Below are 26,932 nucleotides of genomic sequence, written 5' to 3'. Positions count from 1 at the left end.
GTGGGAAAAATCTTACTATTCATTCATTATCTTATTATCATCTATTTATACAGGGTGGTGAAACAGTTAAATGCACTTGGCTGCTGACTAAAAGACTGGAGGTTCAAGTCCACCCAGAGGCACCTAGGAAGAAAGGTCTGGTGACCTACATCCAGAAAAGCAGCCATTGAAAACTCTATGGAACACAGTTCTGACACACATGAAGTCACCATGAGTTGAAACCAACTTGAAATAATTGATTTATACTGTCTTTACTCTAGAAAGAAGTGCTCAAGGAAAATAATTTTTGATGGGGAAGCTTGGCCTGTCAGATATTTTTCCCAAGAAAAATAAAAGTTATGATTAGATCAGTCACTAAATGACTCTTCCCTTTTATTCTATTTTTAAAAATCACATAAAGCTTGTTCAAAATCAATGCCTCAGCCTCAGAGGTAAGAGGCATTTTGAGAAGTCAGCCTGCTTCATTCCTCTTTGCTGTCCCCACTCCTCCCAAGGTTTGTAACCCTAGAATTGAAGCAACAAGGTATAACAAGAAGGTAATGCCTTCTTCCTCCCTTGGCCACCATGAGACTCATGCTATCCAAACACAAGGGCTCAAAACCACCACGGCTCTCCCTCCCCAACCCCAACAAAACTGGAATTTTGCTAAAGGTTTTAACAAGACACAACAGCAATTTTTAAGGCAGGAAAAATCAGTAAATTCTTCATATTTTTTACGTAGAGTTTAAGATTTCTTGGCTATATGAGGGCCAATTAATAGAGGATACAAACATGGCCATGTGTCATATCGTATTAATATTTACAGGGACCTTTATCAATACATATTTCTACGTTAATGGTAGCTGGAATTAAAGTAAGGGAGTTCAGATAAAAAAAGACTGCACACAGTCCTTTTCCCCACACCCCAAAAGGAATGTTTCCCTGCTTAGCTTTAGTCGTTATGTTTGTTAATGAAAACAGTAATATACACCAGCGGTCCTTCCCTAATTCAATAAGGTACTATTTTAAAACATCAGGCCATGCCTTATAAGGAAGAATGAGAAAATTCTTTCAATCTCCATTCTGAGATAAAGGACTGCAACGTTTAAGAAGCCTAATACCTACCAGATCTAGTGGTGATTTAACTCCTCTTCATGCTTATGACAGGCAGTGGAAAGGGGGGTTCCACTTGTTTCCCCTGTACTCTCTGTAGACAGAACTGCTCTTCTTTTTTCCCTCCTGAGGGGTTGCAGCTGTGTTGAGTCTCTTCAATCAGGCTCCAGGAAATGAAGGAGGGAAAGACAGGATGTGTCTGCCCCTCACTGAGCCAAGACAAAAATGGCTGCAGCAACACAGATTTTAACCCTGACCTTCCAAAAGTCATTCAGAGCATTAACACACTGAAAGTTCCAGCAGAGTCAAGAACAAAACAAAAAGAAGCTCTAACAACAGCTAACAAGAGTTCCCAGCAGTCTACATCTTAGATATATACCAAGACTTAGTATCAAGCATTAAAAACCAGAGATGTAGTTGATGATAAAATGCATTTTCCAGACCAGTGAAACAGCTAGCACAACACTATCTCATTGAACAAAACTATCTGTATATCAAATACTTCCACCAACTGGCTCTAAAGTTGTCCTTTCTTTTCACAAATTGTAAACTCAATAGTCACAGCACACCACAATTACAAAAGAAGAAAAGCCGGTTAATAGATCAAATGTCTTCGGAGCAATAGCTGTTATGACGCTTAATATTTTAGTAAGAACATTACGCGGCAAATTCATGTAGAAATCAGTTTTCAACAGGCAACAACATTTCACAACACCCGGCATAAAGTTCCTCACCACTTTCTAACTTAAAACTGTAAAAGGAAGTTGAATTAGGGCCATACATGACAAGAAAAAATGCATTAAAACTTGTATTATTTTTAATGTGCAAGTTGTAAATTCAGAAAAATCATCAAGAGAAAGTGAGAAAAGATTTTACAACTACTATAAAACAAAGTTTTATGACAATATACAATGGTAATTAAACAGAAACATCATCAGTTCTTACGTAGGTTACACACACCAAGTAAACCATTACACAGACAATGAACTTACCAAAGAAGTCAAATGAAAATGGGTCCCTTCCACCAAAAAATTCCCTGAAGACATCATCTGGATTACGGAATGTGAAGCCAAACTCAAATGGCCTACCAAAATGACTTCCACCTACACAAACACAGCATAATTTTTAGTTTGTGAATTCCAGCGTTTTGTAAACAATTTTTTGTTTAGACATCATTAAATAAAGCATGACCTAAAGAGAGGAAAATATTTCATAAATCTGAGGCTCTCTAAAACTCAAAATATGAGTTCTGCCCTGATTAACAACATGATCTGTGCTTGGGGTTAATAAAAGTATACTGAGACTTCAAAGTTCCTGAATTTTGTAGTAGCAATCTCTTTCAATTAATACTTTTCCACCATATTTAAATCTGTAATCAACACATGCTATTACACACAAAATTTGTTACTAAGGTTTGTAAGAAATACGCACAGAAATACTCACACACAAAACTTTCCTACCATTGCAGCAAGGGTTGCAGTTTGGGCTTGCTGGACATCAGATCAAGAAAACTTTTCATAAAAATACACATGTCCAGGCCCTAACCCAGACGTAATTATTTTAGTTTTTCAGTACAGGTGGGGCCCGAAAATCTGTTTTTTTAATTGTAAGGAATATTCTGACTAACATCAGGTAATGATCTAGGGGTATAAACCCAAAATACACTATATTAAAGTAAGATTGCAAATTATTTCGTATCTATAGACAGAACATCATTGCAAAGTTCCTAGTCTAACAATAGGTTTTAAAATGCTGTCAATTTTCCTTCCTCCCTCCCATGCAGACCACTTTCTCTAGGCTGCATCTGTATTTATTTCCACAACATATAACTCACTATTTTATGAGCCAGAACAAATTCATTCAACTGATTTGTCAAGACTTTTCAACTCCAGATCACCTCATCACTAAAATGCAAAAAAAAAAAAAAAAACATACCTCCACCATTTAATCCTTCTTTGCCGTATTTGTCATAGATGTCCCGTTTTTTAGCTATAATTTAAAAGAAGTCAATGTCATATTAAGTTTCTCTCCCTCAAATTTCAATAGAAAAGATATGTCCCACATTGTAAATCAAAGAACCAATGCACTTTGTTTTTCATTTCTTCACAATTAATAAACTGTAAGGTGTTAGCCCAGCCCTTACTTTGAAAGAAAAAGGGTGAAAGGGAACCTCAAGTTTCTCTCTACTTAAAATCTATTAGAGGGAAAGAAAAAAAAAAAATTAGAAAAGTTTCATATGTTTAAATTTTTGAAAGTTATTACAAATATTAAAATATTTTATTAGAACAATTATTTCATACTACCTCCTCACACACCCCATTAAAATTATTTCAGCCTTGGAAGTGTACCTTCTCGCTACAAAGTCGAATTTAAAGGATAAGATCCGTGGCACAAAACTGACCTCTACTGCTTCACGTCTGGATGAAGGTAGAAAGCTGATGCACAAAAAGCCAGAGAAGTAGCCAACGCTAAGACCTACAGAGTTAATCACCCTGAGCATGCCAACCGCCAAATGCAAGGCTTAATTGTCCACGAATGGTTTTACTATTTACATCCTAAAATAACTAAAATGTAGAAGTATTTCTGATGCAATACACCATGTGTGTTCCCCCCAAAACCCTCATATTCTGCAAAACCTGCCCTAAAATAAAAGGGTTTGTGGGGGAAAGTTTTAGAGGCAAACTGCTTAAACTAATTTTTGGTAACCAGAGACCTAATTAACAATAACTACCTTTGAAGATAATTTGGAATAGCCCAGCTGGGGCAACAGGCGACTACAAGTACATGAAAAATACACCCTCCTTCAAAAAAAAAAAAAAATGGACAAGCGTTTTTATGGAAGTTTAAAGGTTCTGTTTCTACCAAACTAAGTTTCCATTTCATTCTCAATTTTTCTAGTGTTATTTGTACATGGTATCTGGGAATACTGTAACAACATGCAAAAAATAAAGACCAATCAAGATGGAATGGTCTTCAGCACACAGTACTGGGGAAGCCAGCACAACCTGTACAAGGCAAGGCCACGGAAGCTCTGCAGACACATCCAAACTCCCTGAGGGACCGAACTACTGGGCTGAGAGGGCTTTGGTGACCATGGTCTCAGGAAACACCTAGCTCAATCGGCATAACATAGTTTATAAAGAAAATGTTCTGCATTCTACTTTGGTGAATAGTGCTTGGGGTCTTAAAAGCTTGTGAACCACCATCTAAGACACTCCACTGGTCTCACTCTGTCCAGAGCAAGGGCGAATAAAGAAAACCAGAGACACAAGGGAAAGATTAGTCGAAACTAATGGACCACAACTACCACAGCCTCCATGAGACTTGAGTCCAGCATAACTAGATGGTGCCCGGCTACCAGCACTGACTGCTCTGACAGGGATCACAATAGAGAGTCCCAAACAGAGCTGGAGAAAAAGGTAGAGCAAAATTCTAACTCACAAAAAAAGGCCAGACTTACTGCCCTGACAGGGACTGGAGAAACCCCGACAGTATGGCCCCCGGACACCCTTTTAGCTCAGTAATGAATTCACTCCTGAGGTCCACCCTTCGGCCAAAGATTAGACAGGCCCATAAAACAAAACGAGACTAAAGAGGCACGCTAGCCCAGGGACAAGGACTAGAAGGCAGGAGGGGACAGGAAAGCTGGTAATGGGGAACCCAAGGTCAAGAATAGAGTGTTGACATGTCACGGGGTTGGTAACCAATGTCACAAAACAGTATGTGTACTATTTAATGAGAAATTAGTTTATTCTATAAACCTTCATCTAAAGTAAAATAAAAATAGCAGAACTATCTACGTGAGATCAAATTGACAACAGCAACTCAAAAGCTCTGCTGGGAAACCTAGGGGGCAGTGAGCTGAAGATAATGGTGATGGAATAATTTGGAAAAGGATAGTGAGAACAGCAGCACAAGTGGAAGAACGTTATCAATTTCACTGAATTGTACATGTAGAAGTTTTTGAAAACGGTATATCTCTGGCTACGTATATTTTCACCAAAAAAAAAAAAAAGGTCCTCCAAGGTCAAGAAGGGAGAGTGTTGATGTGTCGTGGGGTTGTTAACCAATCTCATAGAACAATATGCGTACTGACTGTGTAATCAGAAACTATTTGTTCCATAAACCTTCACCTAAAGTACGATAAAAAATAAAAAAAACAATAAAAATAAAAATACCACCATATGGGAAAATTAAGAGAATCACTTAAACAGAAATTCTTTTTTCACCAGTGAAACTTCTCCTGGGCGGGGGGGGGGGGGGGAATTTGGAATGGTCTTCAATGTCAGTCCAGCTCAAAAATGTGAACCAAAGGATACTCTTAAAAATCTGAGCTTTTAAAAAGGACAAATATTGTATAAGACCACTATTATAAGAACTCAAGAAAAGTTTTAAACACAGAAGAAAACATTCTTTGACAGTTACAAGGGTAGGGAGATAGGGAGAGAAGGAGAGGGGTATTCACTAACTAGATAGTAAACAATTATCATCTCAGGGAAGGACAGCACACACTCACTACAGGGGAAGTCAGCACAACTGGAGTAAACCAAAGCTAAGAAGTTTCCTGAATACAACCAAACACTTCGAGGGACAGAGTAGCAGGGGCAGGGGTCTGAGGACCATGCTTTCAGGGGACGTCTAGGTAAACTGGCAGAACAAAGTTTATTACAAATATGTTCTGCATCCCACTTTGGTGAGTGGCGTCCGGGGTCTTGAAAGCTAGTGAGCAGCCATGTTTAAGATGTATCAATTGGTCCCAACCCACCTGGAACAAAGGAGAATGAAGAACACCAAAGACACAAGGAAAGTATTAGCCCAAGAGACAAAAAGGGCCACATAAACCAGAGACTTCATCAGCCTGAGACCAGAAGAACTAGATGGTGCCCAGCTACCACCAATGGCCACCCTGACAGGGAACACAATAGCGTCCCTGATGGAGCAGGAGAAAAGTGGGGTGCAGAACTCAAATTCTAGTAAAAAGACCAGACTTAATGGTTTGCTTGAGACTGGAGGGACCCCAGAAGACATGGCCACTGGACTCTCTGTTAGTCCAAAACTAAAACCATTCCAGGAGGTCAACTCTTCAGACAAAGATTAGACTGGACTATGGGACGTAAAATGATACTTGTGTAGAGTGTGCTTCTTAGCTCAAGTAAGATACGTGAGACTAAATGGGCACCTCCTGTCCGAGGTAAGATGAGAAAGCAGAGAGGGTCAGGAGCTGGTTGAATGGACATGGGAAATCCGGGGTAGAAAGGAGGAGTGTGCTATCACAGTATAGGGACAGCAACTAGGGTCACATAACAATGGGTGTGTATTTTTTGTATGAAAGATTTACTCAAATTGTAAACTTTCACTTAAAGCACAATAAAAAATATATATGTATTTTGAAAAACAAAATCTGAGCTGTTAGTAGCTCAACTGTTTGAGACTTCAAATCCCACATTTTCAAGAGATTTCAAAAGTTAGTTTATGTGTTTAGTTTCGATAATGTTTGCATAATAAGTTTTTTATTAAATTAGATGTCTGAGATGTCCTTTAAAATAATGGGAGAGGTGTTAATATACAAAGCAAGGTTGGTCACGTGTTAATGACTGTTGAAGCTGGATGGTTATGGGGTTCAACCTAAAAACAAAACATTCTCTAAACAGTGAGCTATTATCTGACTACACGTAGATACACTTAGAGCTCGCGTTCACTCCCTGTAATCAGTGCACTGGTCTCTCATCTTTTAAATTCCTCTGCCTTTACTCGCATTATGTCATCCAGCATTGCTTCACGCCAACGCCTTGTCAGTAGTTTTCCAGTTTCTTACAAAGTGTCACACTGTTCTCCCACAACCCATACACGATTCTTTTCTTCACTATGATACCACTGATTATATCCAGCTGTCAGCTAACCTTCTACTCAATTCATTAAATTAGGCCAACAGCTCTGACACTGAATGACATTCAAGCCCTAGACCTAGTACTGGAAAAAATTCATCTAGAAGTTTAAAGTCTTAATCCACACTGGATATTCATTTCCTTACCTCCTGACTTTCAAAACAAAATATGCATTGGTTTAAATGGGATTTACTGCTTCATGTACAGATACGCATCATTTAATGTCCACACTACGTTCTGTGAAATAGGATGTTGTGTGATTTGAACGTTGAGTGAATGCTGTTATTATATACAGGAGAGAAGCGTGTAGGATGGTTGCCAGGTGAGTCCAGGACTCACGTCACCACTGCCTTTGCTGAGGGACCGCGTGAAAACTTTGGCTCCACTACAGCTGGTCCCTGTGTGGTCACCGTCCAGTCTCCACACTCGTCGTACAGCCACCTGCCTCCATGCACACCTGGTTCCCTTCCCTGCCCTCCTCTCTGCCTGCCTTCCCTGCCCTCCTAAAAAAGACACACACACACACACAAACCCGATGCTCTCCAGCTCACAGAACTGCCCCATGAGGTTTCCAGGGAGTGGCTGGTGGATTCAAACTGCTTTCTGGTTAACAGCCACACCTTTAACCTCTGCTCCACCAGAACTTCTAATTTAAACTCTTCTAGCCCCACCTGCTCCAGGCTGCCACCTAGCAGTGGGGCAGCGGGCGCCCTTGCAGTGGCTGCGGTGGTCCCTGCGGTAGCCCCTGCCTGAGGCAAGCGTGGTGGGACAGACGGCCATGGACGGGTGCCGGAACCCCCACCCCCTGGGGCCTGGGCTGATGGGGGACAGAATGATCTACAGTAATTAGCAAAATACTGTCCGCTACCTCCTATTCTCCAATTGGGATTTCTGAACTCTATTATAACCTTACAGGACCACGGACATATATGTGGTCAGATGTTGCCCCAACAAGGGTTATGCTGCCCAAACAGGTGTATTATAGGACGTTTACCTGTAATTGTCAGCACATTAATAAATGGCATATATTATGGGGAAAGGAAGCACAACTATTAGCAGCCTCGCCAACACTAATCAGTGAGAATTTCCAATTGTAGCATGACTTACATAAAGCATAAAAACATTAATTTAAGAGGCATATTAGATTAATTCACACAGCCCTATCATTTACTAGGTGGGACTTGGAACAAGTTACTGTGAGCCAGTTTCCTTAACTATAAAATAAAGGAGGTAAAGATGGTACTGGATTACTTGGACGATTTTAAATAAAACACTGCATACAAAGCACTTAACACATGACATACCATGAGCACTGACATAATAAGGAAACTTGTCAAGACACAGATTAGCTTTGTCAAGTGAATGATAACTGCACCATCACGTTTATCAGCACCCCTACATCAAAAAATCCAAAAAGCTTTTATATGACTGATTAAGAAACGACTCCTAAGGATTCCTCCATTTTGTAAACAGAGGATCTCACTCAACTTTTAATATGTCTAGTTATCTTTCTGGCATGTACAAGAAACATGACCTAATCTGTAACTACTTCAAGCCTTTTTTGGAAAGAGGCAGATGTATCAGCAACCAAATAAATTATCCAATTGTGACAAGTTTCAGCTTAGAACTGCTAGTCCTTCCAATTCTACTTTACAGATGTAAAGACCTAATCCAAATTATGGCACTAGAGGGCCTAGACAACAAAGCAGTGCTCTACCTTAATTACCTCATGTAGGATGTTCTGAGGAGGAAAACACATAAAACAGCAAAAGTTTACGGGGTCTATGCTGCAGTCATTCTGACCCTCACCATCCCCACTGGCCTACTTAACTAACATGCTTCTATAGTAATTTTTTTTTCTACTTCTTTAAAGCACCATCTTTACGTAGAAGCGCTTTATGGCTTAATACTAGGATAAAAGAGAATCATTTTTTATTAAATCCTGAGAAAGGCTTTTGTAAGAAAAGATTATTAAAATGAGGGAAGTTCTTACAGCATTGAGTCCCTATGAGATACCAAACACCTTTCTATTTATTTTGTGCATGGTAGCATTTCATTCTTACCACCTTGACGTCAACATGAACCATCTTTTCCCACACGTGATATAATTTCTACTTTATAAAGTAACGGGGGTCACAGAGGTTATATCAATTCTTAAGATTACAAAGTTGGTACCTTTGAGATGTTGTCTAGTTTAGCACTGGCTTTGAACAGAGTTTTGATGCTTGCTGGCTTTGTGAAAACTACTGACCACGCTTAATGGTGCCGGGGCTGCCTTAGAAAGATAAAGATATTCAAGACAAGTGCATCGGAAAGGAGATCAGCATGGACTTTTGCAGACCTATCTAGCTGTAGTGTTTTTGTTGAAATCTTTTATTTGCTACTTTGTGTCCCTGACGATTATGTTATATAGGCTTAAATCGGGTGTGGAGGAGGGGAGGCTAAACCAGAATCTTCTTGGGTTGATAAACTCAAACAGGACTGGATCTATTCCTGTGCAGTGCAACAAATTACTTAATATGGCCCTTCTAGCCATAGTCTTTGTAACTCCCACTAAATGACTGGGTGGGACTATGCAGATGAGGTATATGGAGCCATAAAAAGGAGACTGGTCAGTTCTGCCAACCTATTAGGCTTAAAAGGATACACTGAGAAAGAGGAAGAGCTGTAACACCAGAGACAGTGAGAAGTAGCAACAGAGAAACAGCAGCACCAGTACCAGGAGACCGGAGGAGACAGCATGGTGGTGGGCTTCCAGGCCCACAGATTAAGAAAGCCAGCACCTTCATTTCATGCAGGAGGTTCGCTGGCGGAATGGGATGCCTCTGGGCACTCACTGGCTTTGTTTAATACTTGCCTGAGCAGGGCTGAGGGCGGGCTGAGAGGCTCAGGGGGCCGAGGGGCCCAGGGCCAGAGAGAGACCTGCCTGCAGGCACAGCTGAGAAGAGGCTGTCCTGATCGAAGAACTGTATCCTGAGCATTCCCGAACCTGAACTGCAACCTGTTACTTCCCTAATAAACCTATAATCTTGAGTATTGTCTGTGAGTTCTGTGTAGCCATTGCAACTAATTATCGAACTCTGCCAGAATTGGTAAAAAAGGGCTAGCGAGACGAGGTACGCCTGACCTCCGCCTCATAGGAATCAGCCGTGGGCTGTTGATCTTAATTCTCCTTCCCCCTTGTGAAGTTAGGGGAGATCAGACACCTCTATCACGTCATTCTGAGATCCTACTGTAATTTAATTAAAAGGTCTCTGCAAACAGATCACAGGTTTAATTACCTATATAAACTATTACCTCCATTACTATGGGACCAAAAGAAATGAATGGTGCGCAGCTACCATTACTGAACATTTTGATCAAGGACCCAATGGATGGATCCTGAGCGAGAAAGAAAAGTGTGGAACAGAACTTCATAATCTTATGGAAACCAGACTTACTGGATCTACTGAGATTGGGGGAACCCTGAATCTAATATGCCCAGAAATAATCTTTAAACCACTGAACTGAAACTGCTTAGCCCAATTAATAAAAAATGTCTGTCTGAAGCACAGCACTCTTGTACTATCTATGAGTGCAAACTGACAAACTTCATCTAAAGCACAGAGAACTTTAAGGGGCAGAGAGCCTAAGTTAAGACCATGAGTATCAAAAAAAGTCTAGGTTAAAGGTTAAACAGGGCCTTATGATTTCATTCAATCTTGTGCTGTTAAATACTTGTGACGTCAAGGCTCAGATGGAGGAACTTGGTCAAGATAATGAGATACAGCTAGGACTATAATGGTCCCAAAAGCCGTTCTGCCATGTCACTACTGCAGTAATAGTGCTTTTTTTTTTGCTTTTCTCATCTTCCTAGTCTCTCTTACTTCATGAATTCTCTTCACTACTTTTGTCCTTATTTCTACCAGTGATCTTAAAATACATCTTGTTAAAAACACACTGATAGTCTTCTCATACCTTTTGACATTATATAAAACTTAAGTTTTGGATTGACAGTTTGTTACAGGTTGGTAATGACACATTTTATGAAGCCATTATGATATCAATTTGGTTATATTATCATAACCAATAATGCACTCTTAAATTTTATTAGAAAAAAAACAAAATTAGAGAATGCCTGTGAAAGTAAGTTACATACTTAAGGCTCTCGATGCTTAGAAGCTGTAATTTGTTTAGAGTAAATACTTATGGATGATCATTTTACCGAACAATAATGCCATCACTTAAATTCAATGAAGCACTTATACATGTAAACTGAAGAATTCAGTATGTGTTACTCCAATAGAAATTTAAAAAATCCTTTCAAGTAATAAAAAATCACTACATTAGGAAGGTATGAAGTATAGCAATGGTGATGAAAGGGGTCAGAAGCATCAAATATTACCAAGGAGGGATGGGAGGGGATCACCACCCACATGAACAGTGACAGATTCACGTAATCTTATCTCTCCTCCTTATTCCTCAAAACCCAGGGTTATCAGATACTGTTTTAAAACATCTATCGTAAGAGAAACTGCTGGAAACCCAACGTTCATAGTTAACTGTAACAAATGGCTAACAAGAACATGAGATTCAAATCTTCAAAAAAAAATTTAAAGCATTCTTCTCAGCGGTCCCAAAATTCAATTGCAGGGGGGAATCATTTTTGGACATGTTCTGCTAGTTCTGAGGATGATTCTAATACTTTCCCTATTCTCACCAACCATTCAGAGCCCTTAACAAGTTCAGTACAACTTACCATCTGATAACACCTCATACGCCTCAGCTACTTGTTTGAATTTTCTCTCTGCTTCTTCCTTATTCTCAGGATTTTTATCAGGATGCCACTTCAGTGCCAATTTACGATACCTAGGTAAACAGTAAAAGGTGCTGATCATATTTAAACTCCAAAATCAACTGGGCTTTTGAAACTAACAGAATTAAGCAATAAATGGCTTCAGACTTGCAAACTGGTGAGATTAATAGCAACTTTAAGTGCAGAATCTCCCTTTCCCCAAAAATAAACTAAACTCAAATCTCCAGATTGTAAGCATAATACAAACAGAACTCTAGAGACAGAAAAATATTAAGACACTTGAGGACCAAAATGTCCATAACATGGACTCAGTGGTGATGATGCCAAGAAAATATATGGAGAAAAAGGGGTCTTGATAACTTGAGCAATAAAAATCCAATCATGATCGACCTTATCCTTATTTCCTGATTCCCAAGAATGTACTTCCTAATCCAGCCCATTACTTAGCACACTATTGTGTCAAATGTGAACTGACAGCTACAGCATTGTTAAAATATCATTCCTGTTTTAGATTCAATAAGACTCACTTTAGCATCTAAAAGAGTTAACACACGGACTTCTGCAAATAACCTGTGCCTAAAATCATAAGCTGTTCTAAGGTTCCAATATAAAATAACAATTACATGCTTTGCAAATACAAAAGGAAAAAACCCTCCACTACTAATCAGCACAACTTAAGCTACATACATTTAAAGGCGAGGAGGGTGGCATAAAAGGGGGGAGAGCCATACCTGACAATCTTTTTTAACACTTCGCAAGTTATCAATATAAGGCTGTTGTGGTTCAATTTAACTTTAACATCTGAAACAAAAACTTTAGCTTCTGAAAGAAGCTATACTAAAATCTGATTAAAGCTGGAATCTTTAATGCTAAAACAGTATTTTGTTCTTATTCACAGTGCATCTACACATGGAGTAATAGACAAAAACCACTAATAGTGCCATGAACCTCAACAAAAATGACAAACAACGCAAAGACTGAAAACAAAGAACAATTAATTTGCACAGGTACCAATCATCTAATGTGCTGATGAGAAAACTAAGAAATACGTGAGATTCTAAGCTTCAACTGTATATGCTTCTTGAGGTAGACTACTAAATTTTTTAAAAACCAAAGATTCCAAAACATAATATATTAAGTGTAAAAATATCACCTCTTTTTAAATTTTGATTCAATATACCAGTACTTGAGCACGAGAAAGAGAATACTACTACTCAATTTGAGACAAAGCACATGATCTGTGATTCAAATTCATACAAGATTGTCTCTGGAGAAACAGACTTGCACGTTCTCAGTCCTCAAAGTTTTGCTTGTCAGCACACTCACAAAACCAGTAGTCCACAACCATTCTAATATTACACATCACCCCATGACTATAACTTTACTCATTTTAAAAAAGTAAGACTAAATCCAGCCTAAGTCAATATTTATGCAACTGTACACTTACAAGAAAACCTTTCTCCTTTTAGACGTAACAGCTTTTCCTAAATTCATACTTCACAGTATGAATAACTTCATTATGGACTAACAATTTTTATTTTTTGAAAAAACCTGGTTCCTCCAACATACACGAAAACCTAATTTCCAATTCTTCCAAGACTGTCGGTCCCTCTAGCTCTGCTAAAAAATCTATAAAATATAAATAATGACCTTTTCTTGCCGTATGCTCTATCTTTTCTAATTAACATCTAAATGAACAGATCCAAGTTACCTTCAGAGCTAGACAACCTACTAATTGTTCTGTCACCTGGGACTTGCTCTACTCAAATCAGACAGGCCCTGGTCAGAATAAGATAAAATAGGCAGTGAAGTAGTTCTCAAGCTTTAATGAATTTATTCAAATCGCCTAGGATGCAGTCCAACAACCTGGATTTTTAAGCAATTACGTCTAGGAAGTTACGATGCCATACTCTGGGCCCACACTATGAGAAAAGGTGCTTAAGAATCCAAGTCAATCACATTTCAAATTCCAAAGTCAAGGTTCTTTTGCATTACTTCATATGCTCAGTAATTTTTTTTCTCATTACTTGTATCTTTTATTTTAACAGTTTTTTTGAAAAATAATTTATGTAACCATAAAATTTACCCTTGTTAAATGTACAGTTCAATGGTATTTAGTAAATTTGCAGAGTTGTGCAACCATCACCACACTCCCAAAAGATCTCCTGTGTTCATTTGCAGCCTCAACCCCAGGCAACTGATAATCTGCTTTCTGTCTCTATGGATTTGTCTATTCTGGATGTTTCATATAAAATGAAATCATACAATAAGTGATCTTCTGTGCTGATTTCTTTCATTTAACATAACGGTTTTGAGATTCATTCATGTTGCAGCATATATATTAATACTCATCTCCTTTGTGACCGGTAACTTTTTTGACCTTCATCAAACAAAAACAAAATTCCACTGTCCCAAAGGCAAAGCAACAGAGTAAACTGAGTAAACTTTTCCATTCCCAACTGACAAAGGGTTATACCCAGGTATGAGAACACAAGTGTCAATCTGTGAATACTCTGTTAAAGCGAAAATAAAACTATACAGCATTAAACCACTGTTATGATACACTAAAAAGCAATTTAATACACAATATACACAATCACCAAATTACCAACATAAAAATATAAAAATTATTTCAAGAATAAAATTACTTACGCCTTTTTAATATCCTCAGCTGAGGCATGTCTCTGCACGCCTAGAACTTCATAGTAATCCACCATGTTTTAACAGATGTTGGAACAAGTCCTGTAATTAAAAATTTTCCGTCAATGACAAGACTGCCAAGTTTTGGTCAATAATAGGGAATGAGAGCAGGGTAGGAAAGGGAGGAAGGGGGAGGTGGTCACCACATCTCAGCACCTACACGACAGGCCCTACATGACAAAAATAATTTTTGTTAGCTAACCACTATCCCTGTCGGGCTGAATGAGACCTTGTCTGGCAACAGGTTCCAGGACTCATGCTCTAAACCCCTTCTTGCTATAGAAAAAATAGCCTAATAATAGGCTAAACTAAACAAAACTAACAGGTGACTCTGAGGCAGACAGACGCACTGCCCACTTGATCACTTAACTGGCAGGCGCATTTTGGGAATCTTGTTTTCCTAGACACAGGCAGACCTTCAGTTACCTTATCCACTCAATGTATTTCATGTGCCAGGTATTGTGCAAGACTTCAGGTCTACAAAGATGACCACACTGTCCCTGCCCTCAGAAAACTTAAAATGGGAATGACATAAAGACACTCTTCCAGATTTCTGTAGCTCTCACTACCCCAAATAGAGAAAGCCCTCCACACACACCCCACCTACCCTCTGCTTTGTCTTCCTAGGAAAGAACATGGACATTTGACTACAAAGCTATTAGTGTAATTTTACTCTTTTGCTCAAATTCTTTGTCTATTTATCAAGGAAAAAGAATATTTTCCTATTATAAGTACTAATTACAAGTTATTACTATGGACAATGTCTTCAATAAAAAACCAGCAGCAGAAATTCTCCTTCACCTCCAGTGGGATAAGTTGGTTTTTACTTCACAGAGTAATACAACGAAAAGTAGTTCTGCTTTCACTTAGAGGCTGCAAGCTCTGTTCCCATAAACCAAACAGGAACTACACAGGTGCTGCTGCTTTCAACGTTGGCAAATAGTAGCAGCAGCATTAAGACGGGGGCTCTCCTACTTACTTTAAATTTGATTAGTTAAGCCACTTTATTAAACCAATGAGCAAGAAATTGCATGAAACACATCTACTTCATGCAACAGTACAAAATAACTTTATCCAATTAAGCAAATTCTGCCATCAATCCACTTGGCCAAAACTGAAGCTAGGCTTTCAGCAGCCTTTCCAGAAACCATGGTTTTTCAGGGATTTTCAAAAGAAATATTCTGATTACAAAATCCATGACACATGAGATCATAACCCTGCTCTTAAGGCAAACACACCATGTTGTCGAGATAAAATAATGCCAAAAACATGTCTTATTACATTTTGCACAATTATATTATATTTATACTTTCCAAATTTGGGAAGCAACCTGTGTTTTACATCATGATTCAGAACGTGTGTATACACTTCTACCTGTACAACAATAAAACGTTTACAGAGTTAACTACCATCCAACAGATTACAAAACAAGCATACAAAGACCAAATCTACTTATTACCAATCCAGGGGCTTGTAACCCGAAACAGTTAACTCAAAAAGTTATAGAGTAATCTAACATAGAACTTCCTACTACAAGTACCTAGAAATATTATGCAAATTACAACAAACTTACAGAGACAACTTAGCTCCCAATGAGAAAGAATATGAAATATCCAAAATAAGCAAATGTACAGAGACCAAAGTTTCTAAATGGCTACCAGGGATGGGAAGTAGGTGGGAAAGGGGAGCCATTCATTGTTTAGGGTCACTGACTTTGTTAATAGTGGTGACAGTTGCACAACATAATAAACATAGTCAATGTCACTGAATTCTAAACGCAGAAAATGCTATATCGGCATATATTTTGTTATATATATTTTTACAACAATAAAGCAACTTTTTTAAAAGAAAAGACCTTCGGGACCAGAAACAAACAGAAACCACAAGCAAGAGCACTAATCATGAGCTAGCTTATATACCTGCGTGGGAGGGAGGTGGAGAAGTGCAGGAGGGCCCTGGGTTTTCAGGCTGAAGGTTTGCTTTTCAGGAACAGGAAACTGGCAGCTGTAACTAAGATTCCTACGTAAATTTGGGCTCATCAAATCTTACAGGGTTCTAACTCCAAAAAAAGTGGGACAAGAAAAACTCTTCCCACTGAATCGTGAAGAGGAAAGGAGGAGGAGGAGGCAACCCTGAGAACTTGAAGCCCTAAAAGCAAAACTGAATCTTATTACCTGCATTACCCTGCAATGCTCCGAGCCTTCCTAAAGTTAACAAATATTAATCCCAGAACGGGGAAACAAAGCTGCATAGGAGAAACATCTCTACAATCCAAATCACAAATATTTCCATAGAAAACACAACTTCTGCCAAAGATAAGCTCATAATTAAATTCTAAATACAAGGAAAACTTCAGGATGCATGACTTACAACACTCCTCCCAAAAACTGAAATAAAAACCTGAAAAAGAAAATGAAATATGCATAAAATAATCAAGATAAATAAAATAGCAACTACGCTAAAAATAAATGGAAGACAATCTGCTCAAAAGAAAATAACCCAAAACAGTAATTATTGCCAACACGACCCTTGGAATTTTAAAGCAAATTAAATAACGCTAAAGAGAGAATTTGTCGTCCTGTGGTAGCTTCTGTACTGCTATGATGCTGGAAACTATGCCACCAGTATTTCAAATACCGGCAGGGTCACCCACGGTGGATAGGTTTCAGCAGAGACTCCAGACTAAAACAGACTTGGAAGAAAAGCGTGGTGATCTGCTTTCAAAAACTGGCCAATGAAAACCTTAAAGGATCACAATAGACTATTACCCGATAATAGTGCTAGAAAATGACCCTTCTCCGTTGGAAGAAACTACACAACAGACACAATAACAGACTCAAACATATCAACGACCGTGAAAATAGTACAGGACCAGATAATGTTTGGTTCTGTTATACATAAGGTTGCCTTGAGTCGGTGCCAACTCAACAGCAACTAACAAGAAAGAGAATTTGTGATCTACAAATTAGACCTAAGAAAATCATCCAGGATAGTACACTAGAATATTGAAACACAAATACAGAATTAAAACATTCAGCATAAATAAGAAAAAAACCAGAAGAAACACTCAGGAAAACTGTTACTATTAGCTGTGGTCAAGCTGGCCTTAACTCATGGCGACCCCATGCACAACAAAACCAACCACCATCCAGTGCTGTGGACTGAACTGTTAGGTATCCACTGGCTGATTTTCAGAAGTAGATCACCAGGTCTTTCCTTCCTAGTTCCTACACGGAAATAATAAACTAACTAGTAATGTACCAAAAGTGATACAAAGACACAAATATGCAAACTCAAGAAACACAATATTCTGAGCAAAACGAAAACTTCATACAGCAAATATTAAAAGTAACCATGAAAACTAATTACCTGTGAAAAAACATTATTTAGAAAATTTGAAAAAAAACAAACCCGTTGCCGTCAAGTCCATTGCGACTCATAGGGACCCTATAGAACAGAGTAGAACTGCTCCTTAGGGTTTCCAAGGCTGATGGATTCAACCCTCTGGTTAGCAGGCATAGCTCTTAAACCGCTGCACCACCAGGGCTCCAATTATTTAGATAACAAACTTCCTTCTCGTTTAAGATACAAAATCACTATCAGTCAGAATCAACTCAATTACAGTAGATTTTGGAATAGACTTTTAACAACTAAGGCCAGAAGACAAAAGAAGATCCTTGAAAAATGCACAGAAAAATAACTATCAGCTAGAACTGTATTCGTAACTAAATTACCATTCAAAGAAAAGACCAAATTGGTATTTAAGATATATGAAGTTTACTGAAAAACCTGTTTCTAAACAATGTAGTAACGAAATGATGATTAGCAAAAACACAGTTAAAACAGATAAGCCTAAATACCACTTTTTCTAAGTGGTAAACAATTACGACCGACTTAGGTTTTAAAACAAGATTTTACAAAGTTCTAGGAATCAAAGGATAAGGAGAGCTCATTCTAAGGTTCTTATATAATTTGGGAAGCAAGAGATGGAGCTACAGTATGCATGCTAAAATCCTAAGAATAAGCACCAACAGAAAACAAACAAAATGTAAATGTAACCTCCAGGCCAGAAACGGGAAGGGAGGAGGCAGGAAAGCTATGTTTTTTAATGTGACAAACATACAGCAGTTAGGCACAATTCTAAGTGCTCTATAAACACTAATTCATTAAACACGATAACTGTAAATACAAAAGACATTCTCAAACTGAAGTTTTAAAATTACACTGTTTCCAAAAGTCACAAACAAAACTCAGGCTAGTGGGATGGAAAAGACACCCCAGGCAAATATTAAAAATGTGCAGCAGTATTACACTCCCAGGAAGGACTTGAATACAACAAGCATTATCAGAAATTTTTTCCCAAAGGTAAAGCATGAATTCTGAATCTAACACAACCTCAAAAACATCTAAAGCAAAAATCACAATTACAGGCAAAAAGCATACATCCACAATCATTGTATATCATTGTGACAAGTAAGAGAGAAAGGCTAGAAGATTTGAGCACATTTAATAAGCTTGAAATAATAGATGTAAAATAGGGTCAGGTATATACACATGTAGCCAAGCGTGCATATAAATTCTGGAATGCTTACAAAGACAATGCAAGAAAAACAGAATATCACAAACACACAAAGAAACAACTGTGTAAACTTAAAACTCTTGTTTTTCAAAAAGCCCTTGGATCAAATAAACCATAAAGGAAATTGGAATATACAGCAAAACGTGCAAAAGCTGGAAACTGTAAAGCAAAAAAAACCTCAGAGACGGAAAGCAAAAATATTTTTCACTAAACTGAGCAACAGAAAAAGTAGTAAGACAGCATCATGTCAAAGGCAGAAAACTTGAGAGACCTAGAAAATCAAGGCAGTCCCATTGGGTCCCAGCTCTCAAAGGTTTCACTGAACTTAGAAATCAAGTCAACAACTATATGTATCAATTTGATGGATTCACTAAAGTGAAATTAATACATAACCTTAAATAAGATACAGAAGGTTAAAAGAATTATAAGCTTTAAGAAACTATAAAATGAACAGACTATGACAAGATTTGACACTTACAAAGTCAAAATGTTTTATGTTAAATACATTTATTCCCAGAACTTAAAAAGAATTACAAACTAGGAACATAAACCATACAGCTATTATTTTCTTGTAATTATTCCAACTTAGTGTTAATATATAATTATCCTGACAATTACATAATAAAAAAATATTAACTGTAAAATGTGCCTGTGAATAACTATGTAGTTGTTCACTCACTATATAGTTTTCTCAATTGTTTGAGTACGTTCAACATAAATGCTGGGGAAATTTTTAAAAAGTCACAGTTACAAAACATTTGAGTACCCAACTATAAAGCTTCTTTACTCATAGTTACAGTGACACTGCAACATAAATGGTTAAACTCCGGTTGGTTAGTGTAGTAAGCAACCTCAACTTCAGAATTACTCCCAACAGAAGAGGTAGCCAAGGTTGCATAAACTTAGCCAAAAACAACAGCAATCTTACACCTTCCAGGAACTAAAAACTGGACCACCAACCACAAGACAGCAACAGGAGCCAAGTAACAGCAGAAAAATTAGCATCCCTTTAGCTCTGACTCGAAGGGATAAATAAATATGCAAGGTTATTTTCACTCTTAAGCTCCTATTACTGTTGCTGCAAAGGCTCTGAAGTGGCATGTTAGCAGTAACACCAACTGCAATGCTTAGCAATATCAGAAGTCATTATAAATACTTAACCCAAAAGAAAAAAACACTATGCCAACCCACTCTTACTAACAGAACAAGTGTAGAAATCTCAGGACTAATCTCCCAGTTCCAAATATTGGACCCATCAGTTCCAAGCCATATGTATCTAAGGATTATCCAATATGAAAGATGACACTGTTTAGATAGCTTTTGCCATCAATTCAAAACACATGCTCTCTTGCAAACCTGAAAACTCTCTTTTATTTTCATTAATGTACCTGTGTGTGGCTGTGATTATGGTAGCCTAGCAGCAAGATACTGCAAGGCAGTTTAGCAGAGAGATTAAGAGCACGGGCTTAGAATCACGTCAAACTTGCAGACTGGGTGAATGCTGTGATTAATCATCCTTTAAAAAAATAAAAAATTATTTGAAAAATGTACCCTCTATTAGTCCTTGACCGGAATTAACTAAGGTAATGTATGTATACCATCATCAATTAATGGTGCCTGGTACACAAATAACACTCCAATGTTAGCTATTTTTATTTCTTATTAAATGAAAATAACACTCTAAGGAGAATTAAAATATCACAAATAAATTCAATCATCTAAACCCCCACAACTATGGTCAACTGATTTTTTACAAGGATCTAAATCCATTCGAGAGCCAAAGTATGACCTTGAGTATATTCCACCTGAATTTAGAGAGCATCTCAAGAACAGATTTGATGCACTGAACACTAATGATCGAAAACCAAACTGTGGAATAACATCAAGAACGTCATACATGAAAAAAGCAGAAGATCCTTTAAAAAACAGGAAAGAAATACCAAAATGGATATCAGACAAAACTTGGAAAAGTTGCTCTGAATGCAGAGTAGTCAAAGCAAAAGGAAAAAATGATGAAGTAAAAGAGCTGAACAGATTTCCAAAAGCGGCTCGAGAAAACAAAGTATTAGGAAGAAATACGCGAAGACCTGGAATTAAAAAACCAAAAAGGAAGAACATGCTTGGTATTTCTCAAGCTGAAAGAACTGAAAGAAAAATTCAAGCCTCGAGTTGCAATACTGAAGAATTTTATGGGGAAAACATTAAATGATGCAGGAAGCATCAAAAGAAGATGGAAGGAATACAGAGTCACTGTACCGAAAAGAACTGGTTGATGTTCAATCATTTCAGGAGGTAGCATATAATCAGGAACTGATGGTACTTTTCTAAGGAAGAGGTCCAAGATGCACTGAACGCATTACTAAGAAACAAGGCTCCAAGAATTGACAAAGTATCAATTGAAATGTCCCAACTAACCGACGCAGCACTGGAAGCACTCCCTCTCTCTATACCAAAAAATTTGGAAGACAGCTACCTGATCAATCGACTAGAAGAGGTACATATTTGTACCCGTTCCACAGACAAATGATCCAAAAGAATGTGGAAATTATCGAATATCATTAATATCACAGACAAGTAAAATTCTGCTGAAGATCATTCAAAACCGGTTGCATCAGTACATCGACAAGGAACTGCCTGAAATTCAAGCTGGATTCAGGAGAGGACGTGGAACAAGAGATTATCATTGCTGATGTCAGATGGATCTTCGCTGAAAACAGAGAATACCAAAAAGGTGTTTACCTGTGTTTTACTGACTATGCAAAGGCATTGGACTGTGTGGATCATAACAAATTTTATGGATAACATTGCGAGGAATAGGAATTTCAATTAATTGTGTGCATTAGAAACCTATACTTAGAACAAGAAGCAGTCATTCAAACAAAAAAAAAGGACACTACGTGGTTTAAAGTCAATAAAGGTATGTATCAAGGTTGTATCTTTTCACCATACTTATTCAAGCTGTATGCTGAACAAATAATCTGAGAAGTTGGACTATATGAAAAACGTGGACTGGAGAAAGACTCATTAACAACCAACAATATACAGATATACAAATGATACAACCCTGCTTACAGAAAGTGAAAAGAACTTCAAGCACTTATTGAAAATCAAAGATAACAGCCTTCAATATAGATTACACCTCAACATAAAACAAAAATCCTCACAAACGGAGCAATAAGCAACATCACGATAAACAGAGAAAATAACGCTTATGAACACAACACAGTGCAGCACCTGGCAGTGTTTCACTCTTGTACACAGGGTCGCTATGAGTTCGAAGCAACCTGACAACACATAACAAATCCTTTTGATTGAAAATAAACGGTGTTAGGAAAATTAGGATTTCCACACCCAGAAAAATTAAACAGAATCCATATCTCACACCATACAAAAAAACAAATTCAAAATGAATTAAGGACCTAAATATGGAAACTAAAACCATAAAATTCTTAGGAGAAAACACAGAGACAATGCTGTCAAGCCTAGATTTTAATAATTGATTATCTAATATAACACAAACACAAATGACAAAACACAAAATAAATGAGAACTCACAAAAATTTGAAACTTGTGTTCCTCAAAGACTTTATGCCAAAAAAGTGAAGACAAGCTACAGACTGGGAGACTATCTCCAGAAATCATATATCCGATAAGAATCTAATAACCAAAATATTTGTAAAACTTAGACAACAACAAAAAAACGAAAAACCCAAACATAAAATGGTCAAGGAACTCAGACAGTCCACCAAAGAGGACATTCAAATGGCCACCAAACACATGAAAAGATTCTCAACACCATCAGCTATCAGAGAGATGCAAATCAAAATCACAGATACCATTTCACTCCCACTAAAACAGCCAAGTTAAAAAAAAAAAACTTGAATAAATGTTGCAGATGTAAGGAAATTGGAATCCTTATCCAACGCCAATGGGAATACAACAGTACGGCCTTTTGTGGAAAACTGTGGCGGTTCCTAAAAAAGCTAAAAATAAAACTACCATATGACCCAACAATTCCAGCCTAGGTATGTACCCAAAAGACTTGAAAGCAGACTCAGATACCTGTACACCAATGTTCACGACAGCACTATTCACAACAGCCAAAATGTAGAAACAACCTAAACGCACAACAAACAAAATGTAGTACATACATACAATATAATACTTAGCCAATAAAATAAAGTCTTGATACATGCCACAATATAAACTGAACTTAAAAACATTATCACACATAAGTCAATCACAAAAAAACAAATATTAATGACCTCACTTATATAAAAAGAGAACAGGCAAACGCATGCAGTCCAAAGTTTCTCAGTGGTTACCAGGGACAGGAGGGAGGAGAAAAGGGGACGTTACTGCTTATGCAGTACTGACTTTTGGTTTACATTAATGGAAAAATTGCACTGATTAAGGGTAGGGTTGCACAGGCGATTAATATAATTGCTGTCAATAAATTGTATACCTACAAAAAATTAAGCTGACAAAAATGTGAGAAATATATTTACAACAGAAAAATTTTTAAAAGAGTAGCTTTTGAGCTACTTGTATACAACCAAACACCTCAAAAAATATGCTTCCTTGGTTTGGAGATTTACAGTCATGGTTTTATGAGACATCCCAATTAAAAACATCTCCAGTGCTTCTTCTCTTCTACCTCCTAGTTCGTTGTGCAGTGGCTAGGGTCTTAAAAGTTGCAAACAGCCATCCCAAACATAAAAACTGGTCTGCATTCACCTTCAGCAACAGACAAAAGAGAAGACACGAGGAGGAAATGGAATGAGTGGCTAACTGCTTCCATGAACAACTGTCTCCTTTGCTATGACAGGTAAAGAATTGGATAACGCCTGGTAACATTACTGAACAGAATTTCAAATTCTCAGAGAACCCTGCCTTTCTGGAGCCATGGAGGCTAGATGAACGCACAAAACTAGTGAGAGCCCTACGACAGCTTTAAACCTTAAACCAACTAGTAAATAATATTTGCCTTGAGCATTGTGCTCTTTTAAGATTAATCTATATGGCATCAAAGGACCCTGGCGGCAGTGGTTAAGCACTCAGCTGCTAACAGAAAGGTCGGAGGTTTGAACCCACCAGCCGCACCCCAGGAAAAACACTGTGACAGTCTGCTTCCATAAAAATTTACAACCTTGTAAGTCCTCTAGAGTAGTTCTACTCTGTTTTATAGGGTTCCTATGAGTCAGAATCAACAAAAACAGGTTTGGTTTATAAAGGATGGAATTGACAACAGTAATTTGAAAGATCAGCTAAAAAATGTACAGAGCAGTGAGTATATTAATGGGGGAAGAACAACTCAGAAAAAGAGAAAGAGAATTGTTTCACATCTCAAAAAATGTAATCAAGGTCACTAAATTATACACATAGAAACAGTTGAAATAGTATATGTTCTACTATGCATACTCTTAACCAAAAAAAAAGAAATTATTTAAAAGAATCATCTGAAGAACCAAAAAACATTAACTTTTGCCTTTCCTCTGTAAACTGTTTATATTTACAGTCTCTACTTCCTCATCTTGATTTAACTCTTCCCAGTCCTGCTTCAGCTCCCACGTCTCAACTTAAAACTTACTCTTACTTAATACCAATAATAAAGACATCTGCATTACCATCCAACAGGTATTTTTCAGTCTTCACTTTGTTTAACTTCCCAGAAGCCCTAAACACACTTAGACTTTCACATCACATCTCAGTTTGCTGGTTCTCCTTCTGAGTCAGCTTTCTCCTCTCAATTAGCCCTTTAAAGAAAGAACAGAGAATCTACGGACTCAAAGCCCAAACCTATCTCCATTCTATACTTAAGTGTTTGCAACAGTTATTGAAACAAAACATCACTCTGTCCATTAAACAAGGTCCTCACCTACCTACATCAAGGGCCTGAGGACTGGTGGTTCCACCCACATCACCTAGCCACGGCGCGACAGGAGTCAAAGAATAAGTGCTGCTTCCCAGTCCTTAGAGACAACAGCACTGGGGACCTATAGTCTGGCTGGAAAACCTACCCACCTACACACTCTAGGGAACAGGGACACGCTTTCCTCCCACACACTCAGGGGCAGCTGTCAGCCCCCTGCCCTGCTCAGCACATGACCCCCTACTGCAGCCAGATATCTGTGCCTACTCCAATCACCCATCTAGGGCTGTAGCTGAGAGGCTACACCACACACTTGGTGACCGGCTACCTGGACACCTGAGCTGAATCCACACTGGAAGAGTAAACGGACTGCTAGGCTAACATACCTAGTAACAGACCATGAGAGCTTCTAAGGCGCCAACAATCAAATTAGCTCACACAAACAGCAAATCTAGACATATTAAAACAAGGTGCTGACACACAACAAACAAACATAAAATAAACATAATAACTTAATAACAACTTAGAAACAACAATCAACATCAGATCACATAAAAAGGCAGTCCATGATGGCTTCAGCAAGCACCCAAGACAAAGAATCAAGAAATCTACTGGAGAAAGAGAATTTTTTGCAATTACTGGAGACAGAATTCAAAAGATTAACATACAGAGCTCTTCCAGAGATCAGGAAGAAGATCAGGCAAAACGCAGAACAAGCTAAGGAAGACACAAAGCAATAGAGGAATTCAAGAAGGTTATACAAAAGCATAATGACAAATTTAACAGGCTACAAAAATCCGTAAAGAGACAGCAAACAAATCCAAAAGATTAACAATAAAATTTCAGAATTAGACCACTCAATAGAAAGTCAAAGGAGCAGAACGGAGACAACCGAAACCAGAATTAGCCTAAAAACACACCACTTGACACCAACTTATTTAAGAAAAAAATCAGATAAAAGACTTTAAAAAACTCTAAAAATAATGTGAGAATCTATCAAGAGGAATAACCTATGAGTGCAGTACCAGAACTGGGGGGTGGGGGATAAAAGAAATAGAGAATTGTTGAAGATCTGTTGACAGAAAACTTCCCTGATATCATGAAAGATAAAAACATAAAGATATCTATCTAAGAAGCTCATAGAACCACACACAAGGTAGATACCAAAAAAAAGTCATCAAGACACATTATAATCAAACTTGCCAAAACCAAACATAAACAGACAATTTTAAAAGCGGCTAAGGACAAACGAAAACTCATCTACAAAAGAGAGTCACTAAGACAAAGCTTGGAATACTCAGTGGAAACCATGCAGGCAAAGCAATGGGAAGACATATATAAAACCCTGAAAAAAAAAACTGCCAACCAAAAATTAAATATCCCGTAAAACTGTCTCTCAAATATGATGGCAAAATTAGAACGTTTTGAATAAACAAAGTTCAGGTAATTTGCAAAAACCAAACCAAAATTACAAGAAACGCTTAAAGGACTCCTCCAGTTAGAAAATCAGTAACATCAGATAACCACCTAAAGATTAGAACACAGGTCAGAACAATCAGATACCAATCCAGACAAAGAAATCACAAAAAGAAATCAGAGCGAAAACACTAAAAATAGGAAAACAAAGACCTCAATATGTAGAACATAACATCATTAAAATAAAAAAGAAGAACTAAATATTGGAAATTAGAGATCTTTCACATGAACAGAAAAACAACATGATTAAAAAACTTGTATAAACTTTGAAAAACAGAAGTAAATATTCAGGTAATCACAAAGGAAGCTTAACGATCCTGTAAGTCAGAACAAAAAACTAGAAAAATATGAAGACTCAGCAAACACAAAATCAACAATGAAAAAGACAAAAAGAATAAAGAAACACTCAGCACAGAAAACTAAGTGGAACAAAGAAACTATGAACACACAAAGACATCAAAATGACAGCACTGAACTCCCATCTATCAATTATTACGCTGAACGTAAATGGACTAAATGCTTCAATAAGGAGA

At 37.7% G+C, this 26,932-nt stretch overlaps 1 protein-coding gene across 2 annotated transcripts in view; it reads right to left on the bottom strand.

The window, feature by feature from the left end:
* DNAJB6 (DnaJ heat shock protein family (Hsp40) member B6) overlaps window positions 1–26,932 on the bottom strand; it is a 107,833-nt gene that overhangs the window by 50,885 nt on the left and 30,016 nt on the right. For both annotated transcript variants that reach the window (XM_023727981.1, XM_004372763.2), the window contains exons 2-5: window positions 14,425–14,514; window positions 11,716–11,825; window positions 3,028–3,081; window positions 2,085–2,195 (exon numbers count right to left, since the gene is read on the bottom strand). In XM_023727981.1, the coding sequence (XP_023583749.1) occupies window positions 2,085–2,195; window positions 3,028–3,081; window positions 11,716–11,825; window positions 14,425–14,489 (340 nt within the window). In that variant the 5' untranslated portion in view covers window positions 14,490–14,514. The remainder of the gene's footprint in view (window positions 1–2,084; window positions 2,196–3,027; window positions 3,082–11,715; window positions 11,826–14,424; window positions 14,515–26,932) is intronic.

Source organism: Trichechus manatus, unplaced genomic scaffold (genome assembly GCF_000243295.1).
Source record: "Trichechus manatus latirostris isolate Lorelei unplaced genomic scaffold, TriManLat1.0 scaffold00020, whole genome shotgun sequence".
NCBI lineage: Eukaryota > Metazoa > Chordata > Mammalia > Sirenia > Trichechidae > Trichechus > Trichechus manatus.
Note: the sequence above shows the minus strand (reverse complement) of the source record. Positions and strands in the feature narration are given on the sequence as shown.